Source organism: Gastrolobium bilobum, unplaced genomic scaffold (assembly GCF_033153095.1).
Source record: "Gastrolobium bilobum isolate Gb01-03AN ecotype WA unplaced genomic scaffold, APGP_CSIRO_Gbil_v1 utg4266, whole genome shotgun sequence".
Classification (NCBI taxonomy): Eukaryota; Viridiplantae; Streptophyta; class Magnoliopsida; order Fabales; family Fabaceae; genus Gastrolobium; species Gastrolobium bilobum.
This window is the reverse complement of record NW_026896613.1, coordinates 72,449-90,044: the sequence shown is the minus strand read 5'-3', so window position 1 is coordinate 90,044 and position 17,596 is coordinate 72,449. Positions and strand designations below refer to the sequence as shown.

Sequence of the window (17,596 nt, the reverse complement as noted above, 5' to 3'; positions counted from 1 at the left end):
TCTTTTCCTTCTCGACAAGTTTAGATCTAAGCCTAGTAAGTTTTAGAGTATCTGATTCTGATTCTGATTCGAATATCAACTTTCGTGAATGGCGAAGGACATCAACCTAAACTCTGTGTTAACAACCATAACTCTGCTCTTATTGTTATGCTTCTCCAATTTTATGGTCCCTCAAACTGAGGCCGTATGGTTAACCATCCCCAGTTCGGGAACTAAGTGCATATCCGAGGAAATCCAAACACACGTCGTCGTTTTAGCTGATTACTATGTTGTAGAGGATGAAGTCAAGGGTCACCAACTTCCCACTATTTCCGCCAAGGTATGTTTCTTTTCCCTTTTTTTTTTTTCTGGATTCAGCTTGTTAATTTAGATTTACTAGCTACTTGTCCTTTTATTAGTTTTATGCCAAAGTATGCACTTAGCTTTGTCAATTTGATAGTAGGCAAGTTGTAGTTGTAGAATGTTTAAATTGTCTGCTTTATTTGATATATTGATAATGAGGTTAACGGGGAACTCTTACTTGGAAAACGAAATTGATGTCAAATTATGGATGTAACGGGGGAAAGAAAGAGAGGGGGGGGGGGGGGGGGGGGGGGGGGGGGCGGGGGAAATCACGTTTGATCATGAATGGTAGAATATCTGTTTGTTTTAATTTGCCTCGGCATTGAATTTTTCTGACTTTGTTTTATTAGTTTTGTGCCAAAGTATGCACTTAGTTTTGTCAATTTGATCGTAGGCAAGTTTTAGCTTATGTGAATTCAAAATTTTTGGGGAATGTTTAAACTTTCTGCGTAATTTGGTGAATTGACTATAAGGCTAACAGGAAATCCTAGTTGGGAAAATGAAATCGATGTCAAAATATGGGAAATGAGGGGGGAAATGTCATGATCGATTATGAATGGGAGGAATGTATATTCATTTTAATTTGGCCCACCATTGTATTTTCTTACTCTGATTTGGTTCTATTCTATCCACATTTCCTGTTGTCGATCCTTAACAAATTTAAGACTATTTATTTATTTTATATATATATATATATATATATATATATATGGGTTTTATATTTCTCATTTAACATGAGAATTCAAATTTTCCTACACACCCTTCGATTTCCGTGCTGACATGGGTCCTACATCTAATTTTTCCTAACACATGGGTCCCACATGCTTTTTATCTCTACAACATGAGATTTCAATTCTCATTTAACATGAGAAATATAAAACCCTATATATATATATATATATATATATATATTTGGAGAATACTAGATTTCTTCCTTGTTATCGAATGTTGTGAAGTAAAGATATAGCTTGATATACAAAATATTTTGGAATATTCAAGTGTAACAAGTCCCACAATAACAGGTTAAGTCAAGTGCATAAAAGTAGGAGACCCATGAACCCAATGCCCCACAATAACATGTTAAGTCAAGTGCATACAAGTAGGAGACCCATGAACCCAATGCCTTAATGTTTTGGGTTGTGAGATGATGTCGGATTCACTTGATGTGGTTGGTGGTCCCTCGCCACGTGCTCCACCTGACCCGCATGAGATTGGTATACAGTGATTAAAATTCCCATATTTGAAAAGAAATGAGCTAAACATGGTACATATTAGTAAAAGGACCACCCCCCAACCAAAAAAAAAAGGGAGGGGGGGGGGGGGTACATTGGTTATATTACAGGAAACAATTTTTCTTTTCCTACAGAGGCAATGCAAAGCATGGGTCCCACGATATAAAGAGAGAGAAAAAAAGTAATGGGTCACACATTGTTTATTGTCTCTGTAGGAAAAAATTGTTGTTTCTTGTGACATAACCGATGCATTACCCAAAAAAAGGACCTATAAACTCAATGGGGGAACAGTGACCAAAATGTCACGTTTTGTCAAATTTTTTACTCAAATGCCACGCGAACAGTATTTTTTACCAGACTGCCACGTGTCATAATTCGCTACCACTGGTAGCGAATTTCGTGGCCAATAATTTCGTGACACGTGGCCATATTGCAGACCAAATTCGCTACCAGTGGTAGGGAATTATGACACGTCAACTTTTTCCTACGAAAGTGTGCCACGTGTCAAAAAATCATTTGCGAACATAATATGCTACAGAGGGTAGCGAATTACTACCTGCTTGACATGTGTTATTCTTGCTTACTGTGCATTCTGATGTGGCATAATTCGCTACACTGTGTAGCGAATTATTTGCAAGCATATTTCGCTACACAGTGTAGCGAATTATCTCACGTGGCATTCTTTGAAAATTTACTATTGGCGTGGCAGTCTGGTAATTTTTTGGCAAGGCGTGGCAAAATGGTCACTGTTCCCTCAATGGGCGGGTCTAGGGAAAGCCCGTGGCGGGAGACCACCATTAATGGGCTAAGGTTAGCCTACATATCAAGTGGATTTAATAACATGTCACAACGCAAAATTTAAAGTATTGGGTTCATGGGTCCTCCCACTTATATGCACTTCATAGCCCATTGCCAATCAATGTGGCTCTATCACATTTAAATATCCCAACAAAATATAATACTAGAAATTATATTAACCAACTCCTATTTATCTACTCTCTCTTTTCAATTTTTTCGCAGGTGACATCTCCTTATGGAAATAATCTTCACCACAATGAAAATGTTACTCATGGTCAGTTTGCATTTACAACTGCGGAAAGTGGGAATTACGTGGCGTGCTTTTGGATGGAGAGTAAACATCAAGAAGGTTCAGGAGGTCTCACAATCAGCCTTGAATGGAAAACTGGAATTTCTGCTAAAGATTGGGACTCTGTTGCAAAAAAAGAAAAGATTGAGGTAACAAATGAATTCCATTCATTGTCTTTGTAATATCTGTATGGGATTAACTCATACAGAAGTGTTTAATGCCTTATTCCTTTTGGGCATTGATTTAAGGGTGTTGAACTTGAGCTAATGAAACTTGAAGGAGCTGTGGAAGCCATCCGTGATAATCTAATTTATTTGAAGAATAGGTAAATCTCTTATATTCATTGTGATGTTTAATTTCAGTTTTATTTACTCAGTATGCAATCTTTCTGTTGTGAGGCCTTTATGAAGTTAGGTTCTTCTAAGTTCTAACCACTTCACTATGTATCAAAACTTCATTTTTTGGAACATTGCTACAGGGAAGCGGAGATGAGGGAAGTTAGTGAAGCAACGAATGGTAGAGTCGCATGGTTCAGTATCATTTCTCTTGGCGTCTGCATTTTGACTTCGGTGTTGCAGCTGTGGTATCTGAAGCGCTATTTTCGGAAGAAGAAGCTCATATAGATATTGCTTTCTTATGTCACTTACCAATACCAAATTGTTCTCTCAAGTTTTGGAGAATCAAGGATGAGTCCATCGTTGTATAGTTTTTCTTCTTGTGGATCCTTCCATTTAGTGGATTACCCCTGCAAGGGGTTTGGTGAGCGTTACTTACATATATGCAGTCATGCAGAAATTGAAGAGTTTGGTACTTTCTTGAACCTAAACGAATGATGGTGATCGGTTTAGATAATTGAGAATCTGCTATGTCTATGAACTCCTTCATCATGTACTTGGGAAAAGCATTCACAATTCAAAATGTTTGTTGTAATTGATCTCCCATGACTGGGAACTGATATGCCGTGTTTTAAAGAAGGGACAAGGTAAATTTGGATTTGGAATGCTTGTGAAGTGTTAAGTATATGAGTTTATTATATACTATTATTGATTACATTATTATATTAATCTATGGGCCTTAACTGGAATACAACTATACAAGTTTATTATAATTTCACTTATAATAGGATTTTCATTTTACTTTGAATAAGGTCCAAAAAGAAAAGTAACTTTATTCCTAGTTAACAAAGGATTAAATTGTAATTGCCATTTGTCATTATACAACATTTTCCCGTTTATGTTCAACCTGTTAAAACATCTAGTCGAATCGAACCATTCGTATACAATTTAGTAAGTCAAATATAAACTTTTTATATTTTAAATTGACATTAAGCAACAAAAACTGTCTAATCCAACCAATTTTTTTTCCCAGTCTCAACCTCTCCAACTGTGAAAACTGTTATAACATTGAACAAAAGTCAAATTGGAGACCAGTTCTCAGTTCTCAGATTTGGCAGTTCAATCGACCACTTTATTACAAACAACAATGGATAACAGGTGATATTTTTCAATCACGCTAGTTAAAAATAACTTGTGCCACTGCATGCTCTTGACCTTTCTCGTAACTCGGTTGTTAATAATTCAATAAATTTAAATCTTAGACTTATATTTTAAATGAATCATCGCTTGTTTAATTTATTAGTCCAATAATAATAATGATAATTTAATTAAATATACTTTAAGGGAAAATTATTTGTAATTTTAAATGGCATAAAATTATGTCATTTTAAAAGAGATATAGACATAAAATAATATTTTTTATTTAAAATTTAAATAAATAAAAAACCACTCACTCTCTCATGATTTTTATTCTTTGTGTCTATCTTTTTTTTTGGAGTTACCCAACCCTAATTATCTCTTTGAGACGAGTTGGCTCCCTCCGGTATCCCCACGAGCTTCGACTCTTTGAGTCGGCTATGAGACTAATCCGGAGTGCAGGGGAACAGTAATGTCTAAAGGTTCAGCCCCTCCCCAAGAATGCATTCAGCGGGAATCGAACACATATCCAACCTCACTAACTCAGCGCCAAGTTACCAACTGAACCCATTGGGTTTGTGTCTATTTCTCTCTTAAAATGATAAACACCAAACTCATACTTTAATATTTAATTTATCTTTTATTCGATTAGTTTTTTTTTTTAAACAAAAACGCATGAATAGTTTCTTTATTGAATTATATAAATTTAAAACTCACAAATTCAAATTAAACATAATAAATTTAATCAATACAAGTCAATAAGATCATGTAGTAATAACCAAGTGATTAATTTTAAGAGGAGCCAAATCTAGCAAATTTGTATTTGGTTCCTTCGTAACCGCTTTGTGCGTTTTGAGAAGAATGGTGGTTGCCAGTGCAGTGGCAGCGTTAGCAGTAGCAGCAACAGCAAGGTCTTCGCCGGTTACGTTGTTAAGTGGACAAAGGGCTTTCAAATTGAAACCTCTCTGTTATTCATCTGCACCTTCAGCTTCTAGAAAGCTCGTCCTTTATTCAAAACCCGGTTGCTGTTTGTGCGATGGCCTCAAAGAGAAGCTTCAAGCTGCATTCTTGCTCTCTGGTCCTGATTCCCTTCACGACGTTGATTTCCATGTATATAGATCTCTCTCTCTCTCTCTCTCTCTCTCCTCGTATGTTGTATGCATTGCATGACTATGAATGAATATGAGGTTTTTGATTTTGATGTTGGGTTTTGTCAGATAAGAGATATAACCAGCAATCCCGAGTGGGAAAGAGCTTACCAATATGAGATACCTGTGTTGGCTAAAGTGCTATCTGATGGTACCGAGGTTTGTTTCAAAAACACACTACTTTACTTTTTCTCCATCTAAATTCTTGTTGAAATTAGGGCACGCATTGGTGAAGGGTTACAAGTTAGGCAAATGCGTAGCTTTTTTGTGTATTATGCTTTAGCAGGGACTCGGGTTTCTTTGCACAAGCGCAAGTTATTCCTTACTTTCCTTTTTTAATCCCTTTCAATAGTTAAAGTTTGATGATTGAAAAATATTGCCATGTGTGGCTTTCATGCCCTAGTCCTGTTATTGAACCTGGCATGTGATGCTTGTTGGCTAACCGGCAATCAGTAGTGTGAAAATGAATTTTCCTGGTGATTGAAAGGATGCTTTTTCTTGCAATTTTTTTTTTTTTTCAATCACAATAAATACAAGGACAAGGATACCTCTCCTACTTTGTGGTTTTATGAAGTCCTGAACTACTTGACTAAGAAGTTTATTATTTCCTTCAAGATTATTCCCTATTCTTATATCTTTATCACACACTTTTTCTTTTTTTAATCTGATGTCACAATATTCATCCTTTCTTTCTCCAATGTAAGATGTAGTCCTCTAGTTTGGACTTGGCTTGTTGTTAAGCACTGTATGCAATCTTTTAACTTCTCATTTGAGTCATCATTGAGTACTTTTATTTGAAGGTATATATTTTGTCCAATTTCTTAGTTTTTTGCTTGACTCCCTTCTAAGCCCATTTTTATTCACATTTTCCCTATGCCATGTTTTTGGTTGTAATACTTCTTAGTAGTTCCAGTTTTCCCTGGTGTTTGCACATCGTTTGGCACCTAATTGTTGGCTGATCAAATGTTACACTGACATTTCATCTAAATTTTCTTCTGTATTTAGATATCTGTAATTTATTGTACGTGGTGCAGTATTGTGTCAAGGGCTCTTAGTACCAGTGCCCGTTGTGCAGGGAGATACTGAACTGTGATCATATCATATCATATGAAATGAATTTGATATAGTCCAGAATAACATTATTATAACTAATAGTGAATAGTTAATACAGGACTATACAAGCTCTCATTCAAATTTCAAATGTAATTTAAATCCTCAATAAATTTGAGAATGATAAAAAATATCAGTAACTCATACTTAAGCTTCTAATTACTTACAACCTGAAAGTTGACTTCAGAAATAGATATTTAGAAAGACTAAGAAAATTCTGACAATATTTATGCACGATATACAAAATATAGTATCTTAGCAAACAGGGTGTGTCATGTCGTTAGAGAGTCGTCTGTTTAATTCCAGAACTTAAATTCCTTGTTATGTAGAATCTTGTCTTTAAATTTATCTGTGTGAACTAATGATACACATTAAAGGGGGCGAACCGGAACAGTGGTAAAGTTGTTCTTTTATGACTGAAAGGTCATGGGTTCGAATTCAGGAAACAGTCTCTTTGCAATTATGCAAGGGTAAGGCTGCGTACAAGGATTACCTCCACCCCACACTCGCTAGTCGGGTTTAACGGGGAGTGTTTTTTTTTTTTTTTTAGAACTAATGATACACATTATGCATAAGTCTAAGGTTCTGTACATAAACAATGTTACTGCAAAGACAAAAGCAAAGAGACAAGGAAAATGTACTTGGTTAAAGGCTGCTAAAATGCCCTCTCTTTGGCCAGAGAATACCACTGTTGTGTTCTCCCAAGTGTCAGGTGAGAAATGGTTAATTTTGGCCTACATTTTGACTTTTGAGGGGGGGTTATAAGTGCTCCACCATCTTAAATGTTGTCCAAGTCGCTTGCGCAATAACTGGACAATATAAAATGGGCAAGGCAAGAGAGGTTTATTGCCCCAATCCCATTGCCATGGGCAATGAGCAACTGTGCGGGCTGTTGCAGGAAACTAGTAACTATGATTCTGTAGCTATCAGAAACAGGGAAAGGAAAATTGAAAAAGAAGACGTAGATTTATATATTGGAACCTTAACACAGGTCCAATGGAGGATTAGAATATAGTGTTTAAAGGGGAAAATTATGGAACTGGAATTGAAATTACAAGTAATGAAAAGCAAGAAAGAAATGAAGGCCAATTACAACTTCTTCCCAGATCATCAGAGAGGTTTTGATTCTCTCCCAAAAGCCCAAAAGTCCCAACTAACCAAGACAATCCCCTTCAGCCTTCCCTTCCCTCCTTTTCAACAAACTTTGGTGATGCCAACAGCGTGACACTAACCCCTATTTCCACCATCACCCTTTGCTAGGTCAGCCTGCCCACATGGAAGCAATAATCCCCCGCTTCTCTTCCTTCGATTTACCTTTCCAAACCTTCTATTATGTGCCACCAAATCATATTCAAATGAAATAAGTTCTACATGAATTATGAACTTATCTATCAACTAAGAATGGTGGAATGAAGATGCACAATTCACATGGATGTTGACTTTTGACACATCTTGATGCAAAACAGCTAGACCGAAAATTAACGGAAAGGTTGATTGAGAAATTCTGCAAGGAATTCTTCAAAATAACTTCTCTATAATTTGTAATGTTCTTAGTCTTCATTTTGCCCAGGAAAAAAGTCCCAAGTTGCTTGCTTGTAAGTTGGTAGGTGTAGTTAATTATTATACACACTAACATAAAGTAGGGGTAACTTAGGATCCTTATAGATAAGCACCATAACTTATTTTATTCACTTTCATTTTGGAAATCAAGAAATCTTGGATTATTTCTCATTTTCCTTTTTTTTAAAGAGGGCAAGCTTGGAGCAGTGGTAAAGCTGCTCCTTTGTGACCGGAAGGTCATAGGTTCAAATACGGAAAATAGCCCTTTTGCAAATATATAAGCGTAAAGCTGTGCACAAGGATTGTCCTCACCCCTACCCTCCCTAGTCGGAGTTTAATGGGGAGTGGTTTTTTCCCTATGGACTCAAGGGCACTTGATAGAATGAAACCTAGCCATTTATGTCATTCATTCTGTGCATCATTCTAAAATAATTTTGTCTAAATTTTTATGTGGATTTAAATTGACTTGGGGTTAAATAGGATGGAGTTTCAAAGCCACAATGTGCTATAGTTGAACATATTTTTTGCAGTTTATTCACGGCCAAATCTAATTCAAGGTTTTAAGGCTTTGGATCAGGTAATTAATTTAACGGCCATGGGCTCTGGAAACCCTTGGATTTTAGGGTTTTTTGAATTTGTAGACAAAGATTATGGCTTAAGGATTGCCAATATTCACTATTGAGAATTTATGTAGAAAATAATGTCATAAACATGCATACAGACCTACTCACCAAATTTGATTAACGACACCCTGTATTTTTATGAGATAAGCATTAAATTTCAGTTGTAAAATTGTACTACTGTGTCGGCTTGCATTCGGTTAGATGGGCCTATGTAAAGAAAGATTTATCTCTGTATTGTGGCAATCCAATCAATATTCATTTTCAGAGATATTAGTCATGCATAAAACATTGTGCATTTTCTTATCAAAGGGTGACCTATGGTCTGGTCATTCTCTCAGTCCAGCCAAAAAAGTATCCGCAGCTGAACTTGGGCCACAATGCATGGTGTATGCCCAGCCACTGATTGGACTGGGTTAAATGTTGGCCATCCTAGACCTGAAGAAGTACCATATAAGATTGTACTTTTTTTTTTGTACCAAAAAAAAAGTTTGTACTTTTCTCTTTTGGAAGGTGCTCTGCATTTGACCCAAAAAAAAAAAGGTGTGCTCTGCAATTACTCAGCCGTCTGTATGAAGGTTAAGCTCATGGAACGAAACCAGTCCATTAGAATTTTGGTAGTCCTGTTTGTTTTGTGGTTTTAGCGTCCAACTGTTTGATTCTTGTGTGCTTTCCCTGTTTTGTTTTTGGACAGTGGCGGAGTCACTTAGAGGTAGGGTGAGATTTTGACTTGGGTTAAAATTCGAAAATTAGCTATATTTTAACTGGTTAAATAATTATGGCTAAGTTTTAGGATAAAATTTTTGCTAGGCTTCACCTAAATTTTTGTTGGTCTTTGCTCAATGAATAGGTGATTCCGCCACTGTTTCTGGATTTTAATTTACGTTGATACTCCCATCTGGTTTGTGGGTCGGTCCTTTTTGCAGCTTGTGAGACGTGTTGCCCCATTTGGTTTTTCCATCGCCTTGTTTGTAATCTACTGATGTGAGTTTTGGATGCTCAAGCTTATATATTTTGCTCTGCTATAGCCTATGGTCATTGATTCTAGGATTTCTTTAGCCTTGTAACTTTCATGATTGCCAAAAAAAATAATACAAACTAAAAGACTCGAAACAACAGAGAGAAAAAAAATCTGCATCTTATGTTAATGTTGTCCTGTTTTCCAGGAAACTTTACCACGATTCTCTCCACGTCTAGGAGTGGAGCTCCTCCAGAAGAAGATAGCTGCTGCTCTGAGAGAACAATAAAAGGAGTTTCAGCGCAGGACCCTTGAGGCATAAGAAATGTTTGTTTTATAATTTAACAAATTTTCTTAATTATATTTGTAGAGTTACATTATTATTTTTTAAATATTTTGTGAAGTATTGTGTATTGAATAAATACATTACATAAAACTCCTCATATGTGAGAATTACGCAAACTTACACATACACGCGTTAAATGTAAAGTAAAATAAACCAGAATGTAAAAGGTTATTGTATTTATTTTTGAATAAAGAATTCCATGTAAAATATTTGGGGGCTTTTGATAGAAGATACATTTTTGTGTGCCTAAGAATCATAATTCCTACTAATATCCGTGGGAAAGTGAGTTTCTCGGGGACCCTGTTTGATTGATTAAAATATTACTGGGAATATTTGCTCAAGATTATATATTTGGTTCGTTGTCAAATATTATTGAGAATGAGGTGATTAACCTTATCACTCTCAACTCTTTCTCGCTCACTCTCAATCAACACCGGCAACCAAAAGCCAAACTGGAATGCAGATGAGAATTGTATTAAAAAATCATTAACAATAGTAACACTCCATGGGGTATATTAATTAATAAAAAGATAAGTGATACTAGTACAAGGCTTCAACTTTCACAATGCTTCTGAGCCTGGGAGGAAAATTGAGCCAGATTTCAAGGGGAAGCTCAGTGCCAAAAATCTCACCGGTGCCATTAAGGAGTCGAAGGCAAAGAAGTACATTGTTATCCACTTCTATTCTCAGCTCGCTTTCTTTCTCCAATTTCACCTAGCTTATGCCAAACACGAACCATCCATAGGAAAAATTACTTCCCACATAAGTGAAGTGAATACACCACTGGAATGCAGAAAAGCCACACTTGTTGAAGACTGTGATTTGTCAAGATGATGGCCATGGTAGGTGGAGAGGAGAGAGAATGCAAAGAGGAATGGACCAAAATAGTACAAAGAAGAAGGAGATTTCAAGAATACTACCTATGTGGTGGTATTTTGGAATGAGATTCGGCCTCATAATTTCAAATTCTAAGAATTTGATTTTTCCATAAATTTTTTTTTCAATCCGTGTACTAGATATGGGTAAATTAGATTTCCACTATCAGTTTCCTTGGAATAAAAAAAAAAGCTTCTACCAAACACCTCTTAAAGTAAAAACTTCCATGTAATTTTTTTCAAAAGAAAATATTTACTTTTTTTGAGTAAATACTCTTTTTGGTCCTCAGCAAATTTCATGAATCCCGTTTTAGTCCCTAGCAAATAAAAAGGTCCATCATGGTCCTTAAGAAATTCAAAATGGACCCATTTAGTTTAAATAGCGGTCCCTCACAAATTCAAAAAAGACCCATATTAGTCCCTAAAAGGACTAAAATGGGTCCATTTTCAATTTCTTAGGAACCACAATGGACCTTTTTATTTGCTAGGGACTAAAACGGGTATCGTGAAATTTTCTGAGGACCAAAAAAGGTATTTACTTTACTTTTTTTATACATAATATTTATTCTTTTTTTATACATAACATTTGTTCTTTTAAAGGACAGACATTTTAATTAAAATTATTTATTTAATATTTAAATAAAAATATTTCTCATTTTTTTCCATTATAATTTCTATTTCTTTTACTATAAAGTACAGTAATTTTGACTAAAATGATAAAATTATATATCTCTTAAAAAGACGAACATTAATTTCTTAAAAGGGAAAAATAGAAGAAAATTTCATGTAATTCGTTGTACCGGGATAAACACATTAACTTGCTTTATTCATTTGTCCCGGAGATTTTTCGTGCGTTTAACTTTTTTTTTCTGTGCAGGCGGAATTTCTGTTGTGTGTATTTTGTGGAAGAGTCTTCACTAACCCCTTTATGCCTTTCAATATTTATCTTTTTCAGGATTTGAACTTTGACTGAGCGCATTTCGAGTACTTATCCAAACCTTATCTTGGAAGAGTCTGGGCATGTTCTCCTGCATGTAACATGTTGGAAAATTTTGAGAATGCATGAAAGCAATTGAGACACGCATAATATTTAGTTATGTATTTGGCCCATTTTCTACATGGTAAGCTGGCATGGAAGTCTAATGAAAATGATATGTTAGGTTGAAATGGCCGTCACTTTCTAAATACAGATGACTTGCGTTAATTTCTTTTCCCATTTTAATGATTGGAATATAGTTTCTCGTATTGTATATGATAAAATATACATAAAAGAGTGGATGGGATTTAATAAAGAGAAGAGAGAAAATTCATCCATTTTTTTACGAGAAAAAGAAATATCCTTTTGAATGACACAAACTTGTGTTATTTTAGGTATTTTACACAAAGTACGACATGTCGTACTTTGTGTAAAACTGAAAAGTTATTTCTTTTTTCTCTTCCCAGTCACATCGCTGACGTGTAAAGTGAAAAAAGTAACTTTTCAGAATTACACAGTCGTACTTTGTATAAATCACTAAAAAGAAACAACTTGTGTCTTTTTGAATGACACACACACTAAACCCTTTTTTTATATGTATATGAAATAATTTTATCTCATTTAATATGAAAAATTATATTCCTTTTAATGATAAGATTGTATGGAGTTTTTAAAGTAAAAATAAATACACGTATATTACTTTGCAATTAGGTAGTTTTCGTTATATGATTACAGTTTTATCACCTAAATAAATGTCAGATGTGATGAAGATCATGAACCAAGCATTTTCAATAACACAATAATGTGAGTTATTAATAGACTACCGAGACCTTCTAGTTAAAGTGTGTATGGTTTGACCCGAATTGATTTTTCTACTGAATCGAATCAAATTATTTTATTTAATTTGAATTGGTTTTATTTTTTCTGAATTGATTCAAAATCATTTCATGTTTTAAAATCAGTTCAAGATTTATAACGAATTTCGAGCCAATTCAAAGGCAATTATGATGTGCAAACCATATTCTCTACCAGAACCCTTCGACCATTAGTCTTCACCATCACTGAATCTACAAAACGTCCACCGCCGACTCACAAGCAAGTCTCTCACAACTGACCCAACCATCTCCACTCTCCTTCCGCCAAAGTCATCATCACCTTCCTCTATCATCCCGTCATTAACTCTGTCGACCAAGCACCATCGTTTGTAAGCCACATCATCTCATCGGTCATCCATCTCTTTCTTTCTCTTTCGTCCATTGACGCCAACACCCATATTTACTAGCCAAGCACTTGGTTGTATTCTGTTATCAAATGTAATTTTGATTCTCAGAATAAAAAAAATTGTGTTAATAAACTTAATTCTGATTTATAGAATAAAAATAAAATAGGTTAATAAACGTAATTTTGATTCTCATAATTCTTCTAAGGCATATAATCAGAAAAACTGTTTTATCTCAAAATCAGTGTCAAGAATAGAATGACTTAATACATTATAATCAAACTTTCTCATTATCGAAACAGTCCTAGTGGCTTGATAATTTGATTTTCAATTATGTGATTCTTGTTCTTATTTTTTTTTGCAAAGGTTTACGTGTACCAGATTTGCTCTTACTTTCTAGGTTTCTTGTCCCACAAGATGGATAAGATTAATTGATTAAAATTTTAAAAGAAAACCACTTTAATTGGGCATTAACTAAAAGGAGATAAGTAATAATGGTCTTTCCTTTTGACGACGTGTCTGGTAGTTAGCCGTTCTAGCATATCCCTCCATCAAATGAGGATGAGTTCCGGGCATAGTTGTTAAAATCTCGATTTATCATTACGATTTTACGATTTTTTTTCATTAAAATGATTTTATCAATATTTCAAACATTTTTACATTTTTACAATCTTTTACGATTTTTTTACATTGCGATTATATGTTTTACGATTTTTTAATTCCTTCCTATTTTACTTAAAATCTCGATTTTAACAACATTAGTTGTGGGTAATGCTCACTCAATCTTTTATTTATTTATATATTTATTCCTTAGTCTTCGGCTACTAAATGTTTGGGGTTCAAAATGTTTAAAAAACTCAGAAAAAAATTACATTTGAAAAATCACAGCCTGATATTTTTAACCAATTCTATCTAAACTGTTCATTTTCAAATGATATCCACAGTGCTCACAAATATTCATTTTGGATTGAAACAATTTCTTATAATTTAATCCATAACAATTTTCACATTCTATCCACAAATGCTTGTACTTTTGATTTTCATCGAGATCATTAGAACTTTCTCTTCTAGTGAAATCACTATCATTTGTGTCGTTTGTGCGATTTTTTATACTAGAACTCTCGCTTTCACTACCATTTTTGCCCTTACCATATATATATATATATATATATATATATATATATATATATATATATATATATATATATATATTGGGAAATGTTATTGTTATTAGTTTTTTTTATTACTTGTTACTATCAAATCTTAACTGTTGATTTTCGTCAATCTAACAGTTATAATTTATTGAGTCATATTTATTAGTTAATTATTAATTCTAATATAATCTAACCGTTAGTTTGACGGAAATCAACGGTCGGTAGTGACAAGTAGTAAGAAAAAAAAGTAGTAACTATAACTTTTCCCATATGTTGAGATATATAGTCTCACATTGGTTGTATGTGCAACTAATGTGGAGTTTATAAGGTCTTGGGCACTCCCACTCTTTGAGCTAGCTTTTGGGGTGGTGTATTCCAAGGTTCTTTACACCATACATATATATATCTTTTATCTTTTATCTTTTCATCGAAGAAGAAAATTTAAAGAAAAGAGAGGTTATTTCATTTTAAAACAACGACATGATTCATTTATTAAAAGTCTTAGCGATAACTTACATTAATACTTATATATGGAATATTAGTGATGGATCATGCATTGACAAAAATTTAAACCAAAACTGTATATTTATGAAGATGTTATTGATTTAATTTAATATTATTGTCGGTAGTATTTAAACTAATCAAACAACCAACAACATATCATTTACCTGATTTTTATGGATTTAGAACTAGATATGTATCTCTCCAGAAATAGTATGTCAATAAGAAGATGCCCAATGAAGTAGTGGTAGAGACCAATGTTCAAGGAGAGTCACCACAAGTGTTGGCACAGAAAGGACTGCGAACAGGGGGTGGTGTATAGGCTATGATATATGGCTCTAAAATTCAATAGAGTATATTAATATCCAAAAAAAAATAATAATATCCAAAAAAAAAAAATTCAATAGAGTATAACAACTTTATATATATATATATAAGAAATCAAATGGCTCCTCTATTGAAAATGAGAGTTTATACAGGGGAAATAATATTCCCTATTAATGAGAGAGACATAGAGAGGAAAATGTGATCCAAATCATTAACCTTTGTTTCCATTATTACAGTGAGGTATTGTCTCGCCATGTACAATTGTGTAGAAAGAAAAGAATATCCTGTGATAAGGCTAAAATGATCACTCATATGGTATCATATAAAAAAGTTCTTATTAGGCCTTTAAATATCTAGCCCATTGTGTTCTGCCAGAAAAAATGCAAAGGACTTTTTTTTTTTAATTTTAATACGCTGAGGTTCATTCACCCCTTCTCCTCCCAGAAATATCTGTAGTATTATTATTGTACCATTCACTCACTGTATCTATCTAATAAAAAATGAGGAATAACTATCATACTTGTATGAAAAGGAGAGAAAAATATTTTTTTTATCCAAATATCACTTGTTGAATAACAAATATACTTACTATAAATGTACATAAGATGATGTCCGCCGCCATGTACAATCAGTGATCACTAGGATATGAGCTTCACATTTTTTTAATTCTTTATGCCACTTTAAAAGTACATGAGATATATTGTACAATTCGAGTCAACTGTCACCATTGTAAAAAGGCATAATTTCTGAACAATTTATGAATTTTTTTTATAAGATTGCTTTAAAAATAATATCATTTTTATCATATTTGTAAAACTTTATAGTACGTAGTTTGAAATTACTTCTTATTATTGGGGTATACAAGATGACTTCTAACATCCAGATAATTTAAAATCTGGCGCATGTCATAGTTTAATAATTAATTTGAAAAAAAAAGATTTATATTAATGCATAGTCATGATAAAATTGATGATTGGAAAGTTACCAAAAAAATTGATGTGTGGGGGGTCGTCGCTACTCCGAACTTAAAAATATTCTTTATACATTAACTTTATATAAGCAGTTAAAAGATTTATCATATATTTTTACCAACAAAAAAAAAGATTTATCATATACAACGGATATATACAGTCCGCACCTCAAACAAATTATATAGTTCCGCTGCTATATAAGTATGCCAAACAAGGCCTGATAAATGCAATAACTATTACAAGAAAAAATAGATTATAACAAAAATGAGTTCAAACTTTATTAAATATTAATCACATATGAGAGAGGTTTTAGTCCAAATGCTATTACCCAGCATCAAATTGAATTTTTAATAATAGCCATCGATATGTTTAAAAATGAATTATATATATAAGGGTTTATATTTATGCAGCTGTTGTACGTGCAGCAATCAAATACTTGCTATATATAGTTGAAAGCATTAAATGCAGAGAATCATAACCATACAAAGGATGAAAGTATTAAATGTGAAAAATCATAATCATACACCTGTCGTTGTTGTATGTAAAGCGGCTGCAGAAATGTTTTACCATATATATATATATATATATATATATATATATATATATATATATATATATATATTATAGAAAAATTATTTCTAAAGATTGGTGTGGTTCATTATGTACTCGCGAAAGTACACCAGAGTACACCGTTCTTCTTTGATATACTTTCGGAAGTACATAGTTGACCACACTCATCCTTAAGTGTAGTCATTGTACATCAACTAAACTATATATATATATATATATATATATATATATATATATATATATATATATATATAGGGTTTTATAAGAGTTATGTTGTAGGAAAATTGATTGTGTTATGTTATAGAGATTCGTTTTACGTGTCAAAGTTTTTTTTTTGCTGCGAGCCCCACAAAATGTTGTGTGTGGTAATGTTAAATGATAGATGATAAACCCATATATATATATATATATATATATATATATATATATATATATATATTTTTCGGTTCAAAAAAATGAACACTTTTTATTTTATATATGTAGTATATATATTTCGGTTCAAAAACATGAACACTTTTTATTTTATATATGTAGTACTTAGTAGTTGCTGAAGTGCTGAACTTTAAATGTAACCGTGGTAATTGGCAACGTCGCCCACTTAGATTGAGAGTATTAAACTAAAAGAAGAAAAGGTCATCAGAAGAAAAGGAAAGGCACTAGCTAGTTTTCTGGACCCGTCTTTGTCTGCCATGCAATGCTGAACTGGAAACAACTATATGAACTATACATATTTACAGATGTTAAGTAATAAACGAGCATAAGCCATTACAGGGAAAAAGACGATATATCGCAATTAAAAATTATAGCTTCTTTCAACAAATAAAAATTTGACGAATATATAGCATGATACTCATCTTTAATTGCTTATCCCAAACAATCATAGAAAATAATATGACTATGATCCAATTTTGTTCCCATATATGCGCATGTACAGCCAAAGCTTCCTCCTCTCTTCTGCTAGTTTTGTGGTATATATGGAAAAAGAATATAATGCTATGCCGCAATATCTGGGTTCCCTCTCTCCAATCTTTCACCAAGTACGATCATTATCCAAAAATTTAAAGACTCATTTCATACGTGTGGTTGAGTGTGTTTATTTATGTAATGACCACTCCACTCACATTAAAG

General features: G+C 33.4%; 2 protein-coding genes across 2 annotated transcripts; both read left to right on the top strand.

Annotated features, from left to right (window-relative positions):
• LOC133300944 (transmembrane emp24 domain-containing protein p24delta3-like) lies at positions 1 to 3,649 on the top strand. Its single transcript, XM_061500529.1, has 4 exons — positions 1 to 319; positions 2,595 to 2,810; positions 2,910 to 2,986; positions 3,140 to 3,649. Exons 1-4 carry the CDS (start codon positions 89 to 91, stop codon positions 3,282 to 3,284), a joined length of 669 nt encoding a protein of 222 aa, XP_061356513.1. The 5' UTR covers positions 1 to 88; the 3' UTR covers positions 3,285 to 3,649.
• A 1,281-nt stretch (positions 3,650 to 4,930) lies between these two features.
• LOC133300950 (uncharacterized) lies at positions 4,931 to 10,055 on the top strand. Its single transcript, XM_061500535.1, has 3 exons — positions 4,931 to 5,243; positions 5,351 to 5,440; positions 9,738 to 10,055. The coding sequence occupies exons 1-3, from the start codon at positions 4,995 to 4,997 to the stop codon at positions 9,816 to 9,818; spliced, it is 420 nt and encodes a 139-aa protein (XP_061356519.1). The 5' UTR covers positions 4,931 to 4,994; the 3' UTR covers positions 9,819 to 10,055.
• Positions 10,056 to 17,596: the final 7,541 nt, after the last annotated feature.

Excerpts from the sequence above, each read along its gene's own strand:
- LOC133300950 (XM_061500535.1), top strand. The coding sequence starts at position 4,995 with ATGGTGGTTGCCAGTGCAGTGGCAGCGTTAGCAGTAGCAGCAACAGCA. Across the intron at positions 5,244-5,350 it reads TTCACGACGTTGATTTCCAT|ATAAGAGATATAACCAGCAA; the intron begins GTATATAGATCT and ends GGGTTTTGTCAG. Across the intron at positions 5,441-9,737 it reads TGCTATCTGATGGTACCGAG|GAAACTTTACCACGATTCTC; the intron begins GTTTGTTTCAAA and ends CCTGTTTTCCAG.
- LOC133300944 (XM_061500529.1), top strand. The coding sequence starts at position 89 with ATGGCGAAGGACATCAACCTAAACTCTGTGTTAACAACCATAACTCTG. Across the intron at positions 2,811-2,909 it reads CAAAAAAAGAAAAGATTGAG|GGTGTTGAACTTGAGCTAAT; the intron begins GTAACAAATGAA and ends CATTGATTTAAG. Across the intron at positions 2,987-3,139 it reads CTAATTTATTTGAAGAATAG|GGAAGCGGAGATGAGGGAAG; the intron begins GTAAATCTCTTA and ends ACATTGCTACAG.